Raw genomic sequence first — 17,793 nt, forward strand, 5'->3', positions numbered from 1 at the left:
GATACTGTGGGGTGTGATGTCAATGTCCTTCTTAATTGTTCGTTTTAAAATGTCCCAGAAGAATATAGCATCAATGCACAGAATGAAACAATGGTCAATTGTCTCTGATGTATTGCACAGGCGGCAATTATGCTCTATGCCAACGCCGCAGGCGGTCACGCCTCGTGTTAAACTGAAACACACACTCGCGCTGTGCATCGCACGTCGTTTTTAACTTCTACCTGCGGCGCGAACAGATCAGATCAGCTTAACGTCGATGAGAGCTTAACCTGAGTCTAATATCGTCGCCAGACGTCTCGACTTCCCACCAAACCAAACCATGAGCTAATCAGACTAAACACATGCTTTCGCACATGGTTAAAACCCTACCATTTATTTTTTTCTTCATGAACCGCGAACGGAGTCAAGCGGGACACGACGATACAACCATTCCCCTACTACGCGATTCGGGTGTCAACCAAAATATGTGAGACCATGGATTTGTGAGGGACACAACTATACAACCCTTCCCTTACTGCGCGATCCGGGTGTCCACCCAAATATGTGAGTTACTGCGCCATTTCCTTTTCTCAAAACCACGCGAGATCATGAGATCGCCCACTACTGGAGGCCACCCTGGGCTCGCCCCAGCCCCAACAAATCCCTTCCCTTTTGTGGCAGTAATAATAATAATTGGTTTTTGGGGACAGGAAATGGCGCAGCATCTGTATCTGACACCTGAACCGCGCCGTAAGGGAAGGAATAAAGGAGGGAGTGAAAGAAGAAAGGGAGAAAGAGGTGCGGTAGTGGAGGGCTCCAGAATAATTCGTTGTAACCGAGGAAGATATAGGTTGTAACCACACCACCTTTCCTCAAAACCTCTTTTCAAGGATACAACTTCAAGAGTCGCGCGCTAAAGTTGGTTTTAGTTACAAATTCAATTAAACTTCAGAACAATTTATTATAATTCGATATAAGAACGATAATACATAAAAACATAAGCTGTATTATCTGCTGCAGGTGTTGAAAACTGACGTAATCACGTTTTTTTTTTTCTTATCAGAAATGTCGAGTGAGCTAGCTTCAGTCGGTTTACTAAATGCCATCGATATCAATTATAATGTCTGCGTTCGTGTGTGGCTGTTGTGAGAGTACAAACTCGCATTAGACTCGTTTTGTTGCGTACTTAGTTGCTTCATTTGTTTTGTGGACCTCTCTCAACAATGAGCGAAGAAAAGGAGACCAAGGAAGAAGTATGTTTACGCGCGAAATTCTTGAAACAGTTCTTGTACCCATGCTTCTTACGTCCTACCCATGCGTGTGCCTTGTCGTGGAAACTGTTCTTTTGAAACACGTGACTTTTTGTTGTTCACCAATTCCTTGCTGTATCTAGAAATTGGCTGTGCGAACTGTTGCAACGTTGATTCAGAAAGCGTCAATTTTCAGAATGCTGATTTCTTAATAATAGCCATTACAAGCATGCTGACACTTTTCTGTTCAGCTTCAACACCGTCACGCGGTGATTCTGTTTGTTGTTGTTTTACAGGCGGCGCAAGAATTTCGGATAGACCCCGAGTCTGAACTCCGGTTTGAAGTAGAAGGGAAAGAGAAGGTCACCATTGAGGTAATCGTGTTTTCTTTAATGTGATGCTGCTTCTCCTTGAAATCGTGTCACAGCTGGTTTGTTCCCATTTGCTCTCATTAGCTCAAGTCTGGCCTGGCCGAAATATTTGGCGTTGAATTGGTGAAGAATAAGAAGTTCACTTTTGGACTTGGAGCCAAAGTTGCAGTTTTTACTTGGCACGGATGCACGCTGGAAATATCCTTGTTGTCTGTATTGTTTTCATTCCATCGCAACAAGTCCGTGTACTTTTGGGGGCTGTCGTATGCGTTTATCGCCGTGTAAGCAGATTCTGGGAGGTGTGTGCGACTGTTATGTTATTTGGGCGGTTTATAGTGCTGTTAATCATAATAGTAAAAGGGCCCTTGCCTTTATTTTTGTTCATTTTGCGATTCTGTTCTCTACCACAAAGACAACTGAAAAATCGCTGGAACTGTGTTGCCATTGGAAACCCTTCCTATGCAACTCGGCAAATGATGCCCCTTTCCGTTGGTTGCAGAGATGTTGTTGCAGAGATGTGTTGCTGTTGAATTTCATTGTTCTTGTACAAAATTTTCTACAGCATAAATTCTAAATGGAAGAAATTAATCTGGAGTCCTCCTTCACATTGCTGCTCCAATCCCATATGCAACTTTGGGTAATAAAAGTACATGCTTCCAATTTTTTAACAATGTCATGCAAGCGTAGACCTTTCACTTTATCAGCACCCAATGACATAGCACGTTAGGGCGACCATCATCTGCTAGGCTGTTCCTGAAGTTGTGTGAAGCCCAAGCAGGGATTTCATTTCTGGAAGCTTCGTAGTCAAGTCATCAATGGTACAAATTAAAATATTTGCCATGTTGCTTCACCTTAATGGGCTGCCTTATCTTGGCATATTACCGTGACGGTATTGCATGAGTGCATGTGAATTTTTTGTTGCTTTCTGGTTTTGTAAAATAGCCACAATCAAAGAGCCCGCAAAGCACATTTCCTTAGCCTAGCTTACCTGTGTGGAAAGACTGAAGTTGCTTACGTGGCCAAGGAAACACCTATGATCTTCTATGCCAACATACATGCAGTATTGGAACAGATGCGGCAAAAATGCGAAGAGGATGATGCCAAGGGACCCACAGTAAGCAATGCATTTAATTTTGTTGCTACTTGCTTACATGTGCAGAAACTGCAGGTATTTAGAAGTGGTGTTGCTCCTTGTAAGGCACTTTGATAATGCAAAAAAAAAAAGGAGGGTTCCACCTTCACTGGACTAACTTTGTTTGAACTTTTGACATTGTACAGTTCTGGATAAAGTTTTGTGTTGTGCACCAAAAAAAAGATTGATTTATTTGTGGTCAGGTAAACCAGTGCACTAAAAAGCTGGAAGTTTGAGGACTCGTATGCTTCATCTACTGGAACAAATACTAGCTGACTGGGAATGAGGCAGCACAACAATAATTTCTTTGCTGCATACCCACATCTCGTAAAGTAGCCGCCACGGTAGCTCAGTGGTCATGGAACTTGGCTGCTGAGCCAAAAGATGTGGGTTCGATCGCGGCCGCGGCGGTCGAATTTTTGGAGGCGAAATTCTAGGCCCCGTGGTACTTTATGATGTCGGTGCACGTTAAAGAACCCCAGGCGGTCGAAGTTTCCTGAGCTTTTCACTACGGCGTCCCCTATTGCCTGAGCCGCTTTGGGACATTAAAACCCCATAACCATACACCAAACATCTCGTAAAGTTTTGTTCAGCACTGTACTTGGTAGATCTCATTTTCGAGATGGCTTTAAGAACCTGGTTGTAGTGCAGTCTTAGCATCTTAATGGGATGCGTGTGTTCCAAGTGCATGTTTCGTGGGCTCTTCTATGCTGTGTTGCTCATTGCTTGCTTGTGTGCCCTGTGTAGGTGTTGGTTGTTGGCCCCACTGATGTTGGCAAGAGCAGCCTCTGCCGAATTCTTTTAAACTACGCTGTTCGTCAAGGCCGAAGACCAATCTTTGTGGACCTTGATGTTGGGCAGGTAGGGTCCACATTCCCTTTTCAGAATCTGCTTTTACAATGAGTCTGTTGCAGGTCCTAAACTTTTGATCTCTTTTAGAGCATCAGGAGCATTTTGAAATCTTCACTTTTGCTTTTGTAACAGCAGTGAACATTTGTGTGCTTTTTTTTGTGACAGGAAAACTTCACTCATGTTTAGTGGAGTATGCTGCTAATTTTCTGGGAACCTTTGATTTCTGTGAGCTTATATGGGCAGGAGGAGTCTTAGCTTGCATGGTGTAAGCAAACCTTATCTGAACCAATTTGAGTACATTCAACCCGTATTTCACACTCATTCCTTGTGATTGAAGACTAGCATGATTCTGTCATGCCTCTGGCATAAGATTAAATTTTTGCAAGCTTGTGGGTGCGCAGTAATTTTTTTGCCATGTGTTTAATATTAAATTTTTGCCATCACATGTACGGTCCCATTTTTTATTTGAGCTGGGAGTAATGAGAACACATCATATTTTTAGCACTTTTCTTTTTGCTTTAAACAGCCTTCATATTTTCTAAGTTAAAATGTAATTGTCCCTGAGTATTTATTATCGCACAACATTTACTCTCTTGTTCATACAGTTGTATGAAATACAACACTACTGGCCAGGATGGTCCCTGGGCAATAAAAAATTGTTCTAGGTGCGGAAAAGTTAATGAATAGTGGCAGATAAGAAAGACATCACAGGATGGGTGGGGGATAATAGCTAGGATTGATTACAGTGTAGGTAAAGTCATGCTTTTAGTGTGATTAGTGATATTCAGATTTCATACTTTCTCATCATTTGCAAGACTTGCTGCAGTGCTGCAGTTATCTGCTGCTTTAAGGCACAGGTTCGGTACCAGGTTGAGGCAGCTGCCTGTCAGGTCCGACTGAAATGCATGAACACTATTGTACTGATAATTTGGGTGATGTTAACAAACTTCGAATTGTTGAAATTTTTTCAGAGCCTGCTAGTACACTTGTCCTGCATAGTCTGAGTGGGACACAATGTGTTAATATATATATGCCATGTAAAGCTCAAACAGGTGGTGCTTAATAGTGCTAACTGGTTTTACGAGAAATTGTCTTATGTTTGTGCACATCTTCACTCTGAAGCTGGAAATGCACTAAGCTCATTCATCTTGTATTGACACATAGCACGTGCGATGCATCACAGTGTGCTGTCATTTGCTGTGTTTTTTTTTTAGCTTAGCTTCATGTAGCATGTTTCAGTGCTGATCTGCAGTAATGTGTTTTTCCCTTTACTTTACAGGGCCATATATCAATACCGGGAACCATAGGTAAGTAAGAAGTCATAATCTGTCACACATTTTGTAACAGGGTTGACAGGCTCTTCTACATACAAATTGGATTGTGTTCATACCCTGGAGTTGTGCCTTTGCTTAGAAAGCAGTGAAAATGCAGAACATTGCGAACTATTTTGCTATGGTACAGCAAAATTTCCAAAACTTTTTTTTAGTTGAATCTTGGAGCAGGGAGTCACTTCTGTATGTAGGTGTTTTAAATATAGATTGCCTTCGATGGACGCTACATATTTTCAGAGTCTGTCTCAAGATGAATTTGAATTGTTCTGCATGAAGGAACGATGTCACAGGTGTACTGCGAAATCAGAAAACTGGTTTGAAACCTTTTGCTTTCATGTATTCCTATGGGTGCTAAGCTTACTTTTCACTTCCAATCAGAACTGCCTGCCGAAAATCCCCAGTTTGTTTGTAAGCACGGTGTTGGTCTATAGGAGACACATTACTCTTATAGGCCTCAGCTAAATGTGTACCACATAAAGCTTCCTTTTAATCATACCCACTTAGGCTTTTAAGTACACAGCTAATCTAGCCATATGTGTTCATACAGCATAAAGTTCCGCAAGGCTATACCTGCTCATACACATTACACCAGTACCATTGTCACTGCTTTGTAATTTGTGCTGCCAAGTCAAGCCTTATGCCTTGCATAAAATTGCTCTTGACATCGGTTTTTTTTCCTTATCTTTTTGAAGTATTCCTATCATTATTTGGTTTGCGTGCTAGTGTAGTTAAATTTAAGGCCAAAGCTAAGTATTAACGGTGCCTACTAGAGGCTACAAATAATAATCATAATCAGCAGAAGGTGATTAGTTCAACGTAACGACAACAACAGATGCCGCAGCAAGCATGTGGCACCCACAAGAAACATGAAACGTTCACTCATGATTGAAACTTCTCTCTCTCTCATTTCTAATAAATTGTACTGTGACCTAACTTTCATCGTGGTTTGCTTGCTTGCTTGTTTGTTTGTTTGTTTGTTTGTATTTACTTTGCAGAGTAGTTCTTTTGTAATGCATGGTGCCTTGGTGGCACTTGTGTGCTTGTTCTAAAGCGTGCCGTGACAGTTGTTGAAGCTGTTTAAATGCTTTTTAAACCAATGTGAAGATTTTAGTTTTTTTACGTGATCAAATTTTGCCTGTCATTTGTGTTGAACTAGCTCAACAGTGACCAAAACTTTTTTGCTGTCTTTTGATTGCATGATGACCCCGAGGTTAAGTCAGTACAGAACTGTGTATTTCTTTTCTCATGCTTTAGAAGCCTGTGGCACGTGTGTCGAAATTCTTGGACCTGCTTTCAGGTGCCCTTCTTGTGGAGCGACCGGCGGATGTTGAAGAGGGCTTTTCTCAGCAGGCACCCCTTGTGTACCACTACGGTCATAACACTCCAGGAACCAATGCCACTCTTTACAATGTTCTTGTCTCACGCCTTGCGGAGGTTATTAACCAGCGTGCTGAGAGCAACAAAAAAGGTCGGCCTTCATCATGCACAACCAAATTTGTTCAATTTTCACATGGTACTCATCCTTGTGCATCTCTCCTTCGGCCTTCAGCTAGCGTGAGTGGGACCATCATTAACACATGCGGCTGGGTGAAGGGAGCTGGCTACAAGGCAATTACGCATGCGGCCCTCGCATTCGAAGGTACTTGAATGCCTGTTTTGAAACAGACTTGCTGCTTCCACTTGGAGCTAGTTTTTGTTTGCATCTCATTGCTGTGGTTGTCTACCAATGGTACTACAGTTTTGTTGCTGTTTCTTTACTTTTGATGCTCTGAATTCATGGTAAGCATATTGAAATGTCTCAGGTGGTTGCACTAAGTTTGAAACGTCTCGTTGCCAAAATACCCCTTCAAGAGCATTGCAAGTAACTGACATGTTTTTCTTCTTCTTCCTTAGTGGATGTTGTCCTAGTGTTGGATCAGGAACGCTTATACAACGAACTAGTCAGGGACATGCCAGGGTTTGTCAAAGTGGTCTTCACACCAAAGTCTGGAGGTGTAAGCACACTTTATTTTTTTTTTTTAAGTTGACACTTGGTATTGTTGCGCCAAACAAAAGGGATTGGAAATACCCACCTAGCACATAGTACAAGTAACAGAGTACAGAGGTCAAAGCGCTTGTGTCTGTCATTCTGTTTTGAATTTTCGGAGCCATCTTGTAATGGTATGAACTTAGTGTAAATGTGGGTACATACCACCAAACACTGCTTTCTCATCCACCCTTATTCTGACTGAAGTTCTTTGCTGCTGAAATCAGAAGTAAGTGTACTTGCCTGTATATTATCTCAACCTTATTGAAACACTTTTTCACCTCTCCTCTTAATGCTTTGCCTCATGGGACAGGTTGTAGAACGTAGCAAGTCCATGAGATCTGAAGCAAGGGACACAAGAGTGAGAGAGTACTTCTATGGCCTGAAGACACCCTTGTACCCACACTCATTTGACGTAAAATTTTCTGACATCAAACTGTACAAGATAGGTGGTAAGTATTTGGTGGTTCCGGCACTGGGTTAACAGCAGCTTCTTTTTTTATTGTTATTATTTTTGAATTGAAGGAACCTTCAACTAGTTTATCCATTCATCATTGCTAGGCATAAAAGCTTTCAGCGCATTTTACCTTGCTAGTTATAAAATCTATGTTTGCTGTGCAGCTATGTTATTGCAGAATCTCGTGTCTGGGTGTATCTTTTGAAGTGAGCGCAGGCAAAATTTAAGTTTAAAATAGCTATGTTCTTTCTTTTTGTTGTCCTAATTTTTTATTTTACCAGTGTGAACTCAGCTTTACAATACCATATTTGTATTTTTTTTTACACGAATATCTGTTTGTCAAGTTTATTTAACCTCATAAAACGCTGCATTATTTTACCAGGATGTAATCTATAAATGCAGCATTCCTTATTCCTATGTTTTAATGGCAAAGCGGTATATATAATATTTGCATTCAGGCAGTATCACAGTCTGCATTAGTGCATGCAAGAACAGTCTTGACTGAGGTGGAGTTTAAAAGCATAAATGAAACACTTTTAATGTATTCAAGATATTTGAGCAGCCTGGTTATTCTGCACAGTGCTTATCCACTGTCCAAGAGAAGGACTTAAGTTCTTTCTCTGTGTAACGTGACTGGTAGTCGCACATGCCAGGCATGTAGGTCTGGATATTTTTGTGCTGGGTGGAGTAGACAGCTAGGCTGCCCGACAAGGGTACAGCTAAGAGTGTCAAGAAGCGGTGGAAAGGAGGTTCAACATTCATCCCTCTGGCTATTAATCTTTCTGTTTGGTGTTACATGCCTACTTCATAGTTACATGTGCCCTTGCCAGGCCATATTTTCTTCATAACCAAAAAAAAAGCACTTGCTACACTGAAAAATGAGAACTTGTGGTCCACTCCCGCTCTGTTTTGCTGTGTAAACAGAAAAATTAATCTTGTCGGTGCTTCAAAAGAGTGCATAAAATACCTATAAATAAGCTCATCTTAGTCTTGGATGCTCTATCTTAGGAGTCTCCAGAGATCGTGCAGAGCACCGAAGGGACAAAATAAATTAATGCCAATATTTATTTACTTTTTGTCTGTTTTTGTGGTCCTCGAAATATTTATTTCTTATTTTGACATTTTTTTATGTAATTGGAAGAAGCTTCAAGGAGTAGCGTATTTACTTGCGTAATTTGCCCAGTCGTAATTTATCATTCGGGTTTATATAAAAAAAAACTTTTACCAGCATATCTTACGCTCCCGCTGTGCCAGACCACCAGCATGCACATGGGTGTGTGCAGTGTAGGCTTGGTAAGATTGGCGCGACCATGTCGCCATGTGCGGCTGCGAAAGGTGTTAGTGGCGAGGGGCCGAGTTGCATGCCATTTACCCAACTCGCTCGCGCTGGTTAATGCTTTCCCGGACGAACAGTTGGGCGCGCTGAAATCCGAAACTACCCAACCTTTGCTGTTTGGTCTACTGCTTTACTGTTTTATCGCCTGTTATCTCCATTTGCGTCTGACTGCTGGCTTCGCGATTGTATCGCTGAGCGTTTATTGCTTTGAGCTGGCACGCACCGTCATGCCGTTCCGTGAGGCACACAACGTGGGGTTGTGCGGGAGGTGGGTAGGTGTCATATATTTGGAGTCAACATTTTTGGCCAGGAAGGGGTGGGAGTAGGGGGGTCAATGTGTAGGCAGCAATATATTGTATACATTGCATGTTATGACCTTTGCAGAGCCTTTTAGGGCATGTTCGCAAAATTTTCGCGGAATTTGTGATTCCCTCTTTGAAGCCTTGATTTTTTTTAAAATTAAGAAAATTACGTCAGTAAATATGGTATTATGTGCAAAAAGTCTAAAGGCCCATGTAGATCCTTTAGATATTTACCTAAATACTTGTTTTTTGCATACCTGAAACCGCCAAATTAACATCTTCCTTTTTTTAGCGCCATCTCTGCCAGACTCTTGCATGCCTCTAGGCATGAAAGCCGAGGACAACTTCACTAAACTAGTGCCTGTACCATTAGGTAGGTGGTGGTGGTGCATCATCTGTGTATTTCTCTGTTTTATGTGCTCCATTTGGTGATCATTTCATTCATGTGCAGTGCCTACAGTCTCTTCCTCTGCACCAGTCTGTCACTGTAGGAACCTTATAATTTGAACATAGTACTAGTACATTGCTGCTAAGGATGATCATGCATCTTTGAGGCTAACCAATTGTGAATATATATATATATATATATATATATATATATATATATATATATATATATATATATATATATATATATATATATATATATATATATATATATATATATATATATATATATATTGATTTTTTGAAAGTATAATTTTGAAATGGGGGGGTATTTATCTGTTTCACCATGTTTTGCTTTTTTCAGGGCTGTATTTGTATTTCATTTGTAATATCAGTTTATGGAATGTATATGCTGTTTGGCTAAGTCCTCATAAGAACAACTCTTTCATCGTAAAAACTTTACACCTCTAATAACTGAGTAATTACCCATTAGCATCCACCCATGCGCTGCCATACGGCTACAAAGGAAAGCTGTGGAGCTTTTAGAGAAACTTCATAGTTGAAAAAAGTTCGTCCTGGTCTGGGGTTTGAACCCAGGACCACCGCCTCACAGGAGTAGTCACTCTACCGGCTGAGCTAGCTTATGCAAGAAATATTGCTAACTTTGCACTGAATGAATCACAGGTCATCCACATTTTGAACACCTGAATCTAGTGCTATATTAAAGATGTATAGACGCCTGATTTTGGTGCCATGTTTTCTTCTTTGCAGTGATGTGTAACACATTGCTATGCATGCATCACCATGCAGTATATTTGCCTACGACTGCTTAATAATTTTTCTCTCATGCTGTTTCGGTATTGGTTTCAACCACACCACTCTGTAACGTTAAAGTTGTGTTAAGGTCACGTGAGGCACGCAAAAATTGCAATATAATTGCTGCTTCTTCATTCATTGTCATTCCAGCTATTGAGTTAGACTGGATTTAGCAGTGTAATGAATTAAAATGACAAAGCAGTGATTATATTACAGTTTTTTCATGCCTAGTATGACCCAAACACATACTGCAATGCACATACTGTAGACAGATTGTGGATCTCGCAAAAACGTCATAGTTTTTATCTCCTGATTGCACGGCCCACAGCATCGTGTACCCATCTGCAGTGCCTCAGTGGCTGTAGCATACAGCTACTGAGCACATAGAATCGAGTCCCAGTTGCAGCAGCCACATTTCTTTGTAGGCTAAATGCAGAAATGCCTGTGTGCTGTGCAATGTCAGTACATGTTTGAGAACCCCGGATAGTCAAAATTATTTCGTAGTCCGCCACTGTGGTGACTTTTAATGCGGCAGCTGTATTTCAATCGAGGCAAAATACAAAAACACCCATCTGCTGCACGATGGTAGCACAAGTTTAATATCCCGAGGTGGTCTAAATTAATATGGGGCCCGCCACAACAGCATCCATCATTATGCCATGCCGATAAGTTTTTATTTCCCTTCTCTCTTGCGTCTTACGCACAATATCTTATCTTTTATTACCTATGCTGTTGTGCAGACTATGACTACTGAATAAACTAAATCATTTCAGTGGAAATTACTGCATCTGATCTTATGTAGTTCTTAGCGAACACTGCGCTGGTCTGCTTTGCAAATTTGTAAAGCTAGGCTTGCCAGCTTAGCACATGAATCAGCGAAAGCTATCACAGCTTTGGTTTAGTCCCATAGCCGTGCGTTCTGCCGTGGAACCACTCTCAGGTTGCGCATTCTTCCGTCCTCATAACCTCCTCCTTCCACAGTAGCCACTTTCAGTTCTTCCTATGGCAGCCATCCACTCTCGCCATAACCTCCCAAGCCACTGGGCCACCCGTCACTCCCACCCCCTCCCCTCCTCTCTTCTCCGGTGTCCCTCGTAGCCTGAGTCGCTTTGGGACGTTAAACCCTCATAAACCATAAACCAAACCTCCTCTCTTCTGTAAAGTTAAGAGGTCCGAGCGCGCGAGCGGCAGAGCAACATCTTTCTCCACGGATGCAGGCGCTTTTTCTTCTTCTTCCACAGTGGCACGTATCAATATCGACACGCACTTGAATGACAAATTAGACAATTAATAGTGCTGAGCAGCTATGGTAGCAACATGCAAAAGTTGCCACAAGTCTGTTATGTAAACGGACAGTGGCGGCACCAGCCAATTTTTTCGCAGCAGTTTTTTCTGGTCGATGGCAGAGACAGAAAGCGTGTCACACTTTGTCACCCTCCCTAGAATTGATAATTAGACACTGGCATTTTTTTCTCTCGTAATGACCTTGGATTTATTTTTATATTTTGCTTCTAGGGCCAAATGTGTTGCATCATATTCTCAGCGTGAGTTTCGCAGCAAGCAGTGATGAGGACATTCTGCAGACAAACGTGGCTGGCTTTATCTGCGTGTAAGTGGCCTCTCTCTGCTTTTCTGACCGATTGTGTGAACATTTTTGTCTCAGGTCTCATATTGATGAATCAGTGGTGATTTGTGCTGCTTTGACTTGTGTGATAGTTGTGTGCATGGTGGAAGTGAGAGGGTTAGTTGTAAATGCGGAATATTGGGTCATTTTCCTCTGCCAAGGTCTGCACAGCAAGGAATTGCGCTATTGTGAGGAAGGAGGTGCACTGAATGCAGTGCACATGCTGCACTAATAATGAAGATATTAATAATAATAACTACTAATAATACTAATAGTTTCCCTGATAAAATACCCGCTCCTGTTTTAGATGTCATACTCTGATGCATAAAGGCACGTGTACAGCTTTTTAAAAAAATGTAACTCTTTGTCACTCGAAATGGTTGCTCTGCTCTGCAGTTATGGTGTTCAGCTGCTGTACACAAGTGTGCAAGATCAAATCCCACCCACAGTGGCCACATTTCAATGCAGGCAAATTATGAAAGATTATTCTGTGCTGTGCAATATCAGTGCAGGTTAAAGTTTTCCAGGTGGTCAAAATTCACTTGCAGCCTTCCACTGTGGCATTTCTGTCTCTCTTGCTTCTTTCACTCCCTCCTCTATGGCATGCATGGTGACTGTTCACCAGGAGTGAGACATTTACTTCCTCATACAACTAGTTTTCAGTGTCATATATTTCTGTGTTCAGTTTTTTGTGAAAAATGAAACCAGCAGACATAGGGCAAGAGGGCAAACTTTGTATTGCATGAAAAAAAAAAAATCCAAACATTTTGTTCTCTCTCCAAAGCAAAGTGAGAGTAGTGGCTGTGGCCCTCAGCTTGCAAGGGCATTTACCACTTTGAAAGACATGCAGTTGATCAGCGAATTTTCAGGTGCTAATTTGCAATGATCAGGGCAGTGATAGAGTTTTTTTATTCTAAGTCTGACAATGTGAGCTCCAAAGCATTGTACTGATTAAATTGGAGCAACTGCCCAGTATAGGAAAAAGTTGGAAACAGTGGTACGCTTTTGCTATGCATGGTGTTCTTTAGCTTTCAGCTGTTTGCTTCTCTGTGTGCAGTGTATTGTGGGTTAAAACTCATTTTTTAATTCGAGCGACCGTTTTACTGGAACTGATGCTTTGGCCTCATCAACATCACATATAAATGTATATCAATGAGGCTGCGTTTAATTTGGCTAACTCAAACCGACTTGTCATCACCTTCAAAATCAAATTATCCGGAGTTAAGTTCAGCTGTCACTAATGTGCTTTCAGTCTTGACTAGATCTGTGAATAATCATTCTCTCACAGGTAGTGCATTAGCTGTGAAGGCAAGAGTGAGAAAAAGCTATCCAAAAATTATTTGGGGTCAAAGATGAGTGTGGAATAGGAATGAGAAGTTAGGTACGTGTCCTGTTATTACAGTGCAGCACATAGTTGGGGGAGGTTTTGTTTCAGTTTGTCATGGGGGATGACAGTGTGCCCACTATTTGTGTGAATGTGCAACTTTGTTCATTATCCCATTAAAGGGACTATGCAATAAATTAATTGAGATTACGTAAAGGAGACAAGAGATAGGCATTTCATCACTCGTAACCCCAACGCAAGAATTTTTAAGCTAGCATCAATAACAACAAAGATATAGACGATTAAAAATTACACTCCTCCTCTCCGCCCTCAACTCGTACACGCGGGGGACCAGACAAAAATAAAGAAAGCAGGTCTGGGACTGGGCCCCGCCTTTGAGTACGTCATCAGATGACGTTCGCTTTGCAACTTCCGGTTGTCGCTCCTAGCACCCCAGCAGCAGCGTCGGCGGCGTGGCGGCATATCTCCGGTCTCTCTTCGCCTTCCTGGATTGCGACGCGCATCGGGTTTCTTGCTTGTCGTTTGTTGTAGTTAACAGTAATAAACCCGGACCTCAAGGCGCGACTGCTCGCTCTTATAGCCGCGATGGGCATCGAGCCCTATGCGTGCCCATGAAGAACCGTGCGAGTGGCTCCGGAACTCCCGACAGAAGAAGGCGGCAGAGGAAAATTGAAACCATATGCGCGAAGGCAATGCCCTGGCCCGTGCTTGCCCGAGAGGGTCGGGCGGCGGCTCGAGCAGACGATTTTCACGGCTACCGGAAGTGTGCCCGTGACGTCGTGGCTGCCGTGGCTCCAGCGAATGACAGCGTGTGGTGGCCTGGCGACGTCATTGGTATTGTGACGTCTTTCTTCCACGATTTTAGTTCCAAAATCGGTCACTACGAGCACACCAATCGGCCCGCGAGTTTTAAAAAACACGTTTTTTAAGTTTTTTAAGAATTCATAATATATTGCCGGCTCCGTTCCGAAGACTTATACTTGGTGTGAATGCTCATTAGCATCATTTCTAAACATAGAAAACATTTACAAGCGACTTTGAATTCTTTGCATAGTCCCTTTAACTCCTTAGCGGGCCTAGACAAGCCGGCCTCATCATAAGCAGGCTGTCATTTCTACTCATATGCTTTCGGGCACTCTTTGTCCAGTTAAAGCAGATAGCAGGGCCTGTACTAAAGGATTAGTTTGGTGCAATTTTCAAAAAGAAAACGTGTCCGTTGGAGGGTTAACCTGCATGTTCAAATCTTAATCTATGTGTATTCAGTAGGAAACAAACTGGCAAAAATGTGGGCACAGTATGTGAATGCAACAATGATGGGCATAGATTGAAAATTTTCAATGCTGTTGTATTATTACATAGGAAGGCAAGGCATTTTTCTTTGTTTATGTAACTAACTGGTCCTCTGTAACTTAAAGGTGCACCAAAGAGGAATCTGAATTTGTCTTTTTACCGCGGGAACTCTATCTACACGTTCCGGGCATTCTTAGAAACTTCGAATTATTGTCCTGTGCAGCCGGTTGCCCTAATTAAATCGGATTAAACGTCCCGGCTCCTGCCGTTTCTTGAACCCAACGCAGTAGGTAGGCAGAGTCAACCAATGCGTGGAGTGCCTTTCAGCCAGTCCAGTGGCGGCTTTGGTTTCTCTTTTATTTTGTTTTTTTAGGTTTCTCTGAATAAACCGTTTCAGTCGCAGACAATATAGCCGCAAGTTAGGCCCACGGAAATAAAAATACACGGGAACTCTTTGATTTACGTATCACTCCGCCAATGGCAGAGCAGCAAGGCACCTTGGGACTCCTACCTACCGCGTTGAGTTTAAGAAAAAAAGGCGGGAGCCGGCACGTTTAATCCGATTTAATTAGGGCAATCGGCCACACAGGAAAATAATTCGAAGTTTGCCCGGAACGTATAGATAGAAGGTAAAAAGACGAGTTCAGATTCCTCCTTTAACTTCATCTGTGTGTTCTAAACCTTCCATTCCTTCTCACTGTGCATGTGTGAGTGTTGAAATGAGTACAGTGTGACACCCGTTGGTGTACTTGTCATGCCACTGATCCACAAATGCTTTTAGAAATCAATCTTGGAATGCTAGTGTGCAGTCCAGGTGGCAGTGCTTCTCTTATCAAACAAGAGTCATCGCAGCAGAAAGGATTAGCTTGTTAGTAACAGTGAATGGCAGGTGCTTATTATGTGTAATTCTGATGGCTGTGTGCAGAGACTAAATCGCTAAGTTTATAACGACTGCAAACCACATATTTGGCATCTGCAACCCAGTTATTTGCTTTTCTTTCACAATCAATTTAAAATTCTGCTCATCTTTATTGCCCTTATGGGGCACAAATCCAAGTAAATAATTATCAGGTGTGCACTGTCTGGGATAGAGGAATTCAGCATACAATGTAGTGTGTTATGAAAGGGAACATAATGCGCTACACTGTGTGCTATAAAGGGAAACCCTGTTTGTAATAATGTTAATGAGCAGTTGTCCTTCACAACCATTTGCCCTGTGAAGTCAAAAGAGGGCTGCCTCTCAAGTACACCTTCAAACCACTCCTGTTGTTTAACCTCAAGCATCGTGTTTCTTTAGAACGGAAGTGGACATGGAGCGGCAAACACTGACGGTACTCTCTCCACAACCGAGGCCCTTGCCTAAAGCGGTGCTGCTTTTGAGTGATATTCAGTTCATGGATTCACACTGATTTTCCCATCACCTCCTTTGTTGTGTCTCTCACCCTATAAATAAACCATCTCATCTTTGTTACTGCTTTTGTGGTTATTGCCTCCTACTGCACCCCTCGTGTTACGACATTTTATGTTGCATTCAAGGAAATGGATGTTCGTGTTGTGTGTGCCATGTCCTGCCTTACATCATTGTAGTTTCAGAGGGACTGGAGTGCGTGCTTCTTCCACTGCTTCCATTCCTTTCCTTCATCGTGCTCTGCCCTGTATCTTCACAGAGCCATATTAATCATGGATAAAATGTTGGGTTAAATGCATGCAGTGTTTTAAATTTGCTTATTCCTATGCACATTTAGGGCAAGTAAGCTGCAGTCAGGCAGTAGAATTGGTTTTGACAGGTTACTTTGAATACCGTTTTAAATTATGCAAATCATTCTAGCGATTGTTGAGACCATGTAGTGATGCTTTTGAAACCTAGTTTTATTATGAAGCCCATGGTGGCCATTGATTTCTTCAAAAGTCAAGAATTATGTAATATTTGAAAAACTCAGTAACGTGCCAAGCAGGTGAAGAATTCATTTCTGTAACGGAGAAGCGTGCTCTCTTCGTGCGAGTGCAGTTTCTAAACAGTGACATTATGCACACACCATAAATAACAAGGGCACGTAGTTCCTTGCTACTTGGCGAGACTTAGTGAATCAGCTGCTAGTCACATCCATCAACTGGCTAGAGTCAGGCTTAGGCGAGAGATCATGAGGAGCACGTTTGATGCCATATGCAGTCTCCCGATGGCAAAAATCTTCACAATGTCTTTATTGGTGAGAATTTGTTGTTCCTGCATGCATGCTGCAATTGGCATTAGTGAAGTCACAAGAGCTCTCGTGTGGCATACTTAGCGTGTGGGATTTGCGGCTGCACTTGAGATTTATTGCAATTTCACTAGTATGACTAACTCGAGTGCTTAAAACCTCATTCACCGACAGTTGGAAAGTCCAAATTTGTTCATAAAAGTAAAAAATTTGGCTTACCTGTACATATTTAATGTGGCAGTTCTTCAGAGCGTTAAGCATCTTCTTTCATCAGTCCTTGTAGAAAAGCTGCAATGCACACAGTGCTTCCTGCTTGTGTGATATGGCCTTTTGAGAGGAAGTGCAAAAACAACAGTCCAGAAGGAGCACGCATGGCGTCACATAGCTTTACTTGAGGCAGATGAAATTCTACTGGCTCCTTACAATGCAGCCATGGAACACATGCAGATATGATTTGCCCCAGCAGATAAGCCTCCTATCTGCAAAGATTCCATCCCATCTGTATGCACCGCTCAAGGCCTTGCAGCAATAGTTATGTAACTCAGCACACCGGTGATGTTGGTAGGCTAGAATGTTCTTTTTACAGCAGAGTGCTGCACAAAGTACTTTTTCCAGGCAAACTGCACAACTGGCACTATTTACCGTCATCAATGAAAACTCCTGCAAGTGCCTGTTGTCCTGTCAGAAACAAAGCCATCAATGTTGCCTAGTACAGTGGGGGGTTGCGCAGTGGATGCAGTCATGAAATGGCACTTATCCACGATGAGGGCTGCACCTCATCTGCGGCTTGTTGCTGCACTGGCACGTGTCTGCCACAATGTTCAGCGCTAATGCATGCAGCCCACATCTTTCTCCCCACTGCCACCCACATTCCTAAAAGCAGGATTGAGGCGTCCACTGCTTCAGGGACTCAGTTATGCGCCTTCCTTTCTTCAAAATCATCAGAGCGTTTTCAACCCTGAAGTCAATGAACACAAAGAACACTGATGGTCACCGCTGACACAACATTGTGAATGCCAACATGCAGAGCACATCTGTTACTACCCCCACATAGCTTAAAGCGCTTTGGAAGAAATTTAAAGATTGGTTTTTAAAAC

At 42.3% G+C, this 17,793-nt stretch overlaps 1 protein-coding gene across 2 annotated transcripts; it reads left to right on the forward strand.

The window, feature by feature from the left end:
• Positions 1-1,080: 1,080 nt before the first annotated feature.
• cbc (protein CLP1 homolog) lies at positions 1,081-15,969 on the forward strand. 2 transcript variants are annotated; one of them, XM_077659439.1, is made up of 13 exons: positions 1,081-1,232; positions 1,526-1,603; positions 1,685-1,798; positions 2,589-2,714; positions 3,480-3,593; positions 4,864-4,891; positions 6,213-6,383; positions 6,465-6,554; positions 6,809-6,909; positions 7,255-7,393; positions 9,329-9,409; positions 11,755-11,848; positions 15,796-15,969. In XM_077659439.1, the coding sequence occupies exons 1-13, from the start codon at positions 1,203-1,205 to the stop codon at positions 15,905-15,907; spliced, it is 1,278 nt and encodes a 425-aa protein (XP_077515565.1). In that variant the 5' UTR covers positions 1,081-1,202; the 3' UTR covers positions 15,908-15,969. The 2 variants fall into 2 exon arrangements, with proteins under 2 accessions (XP_077515565.1, XP_077515564.1); XM_077659438.1 differs by having other exon boundaries at positions 6,213-6,554.
• The last annotated feature ends 1,824 nt before the right edge of the window (positions 15,970-17,793 follow it).

Source organism: Amblyomma americanum, chromosome 3 (assembly GCF_052857255.1).
Source record: "Amblyomma americanum isolate KBUSLIRL-KWMA chromosome 3, ASM5285725v1, whole genome shotgun sequence".
In the NCBI taxonomy this organism is placed as follows: Eukaryota; Metazoa; Arthropoda; class Arachnida; order Ixodida; family Ixodidae; genus Amblyomma; species Amblyomma americanum.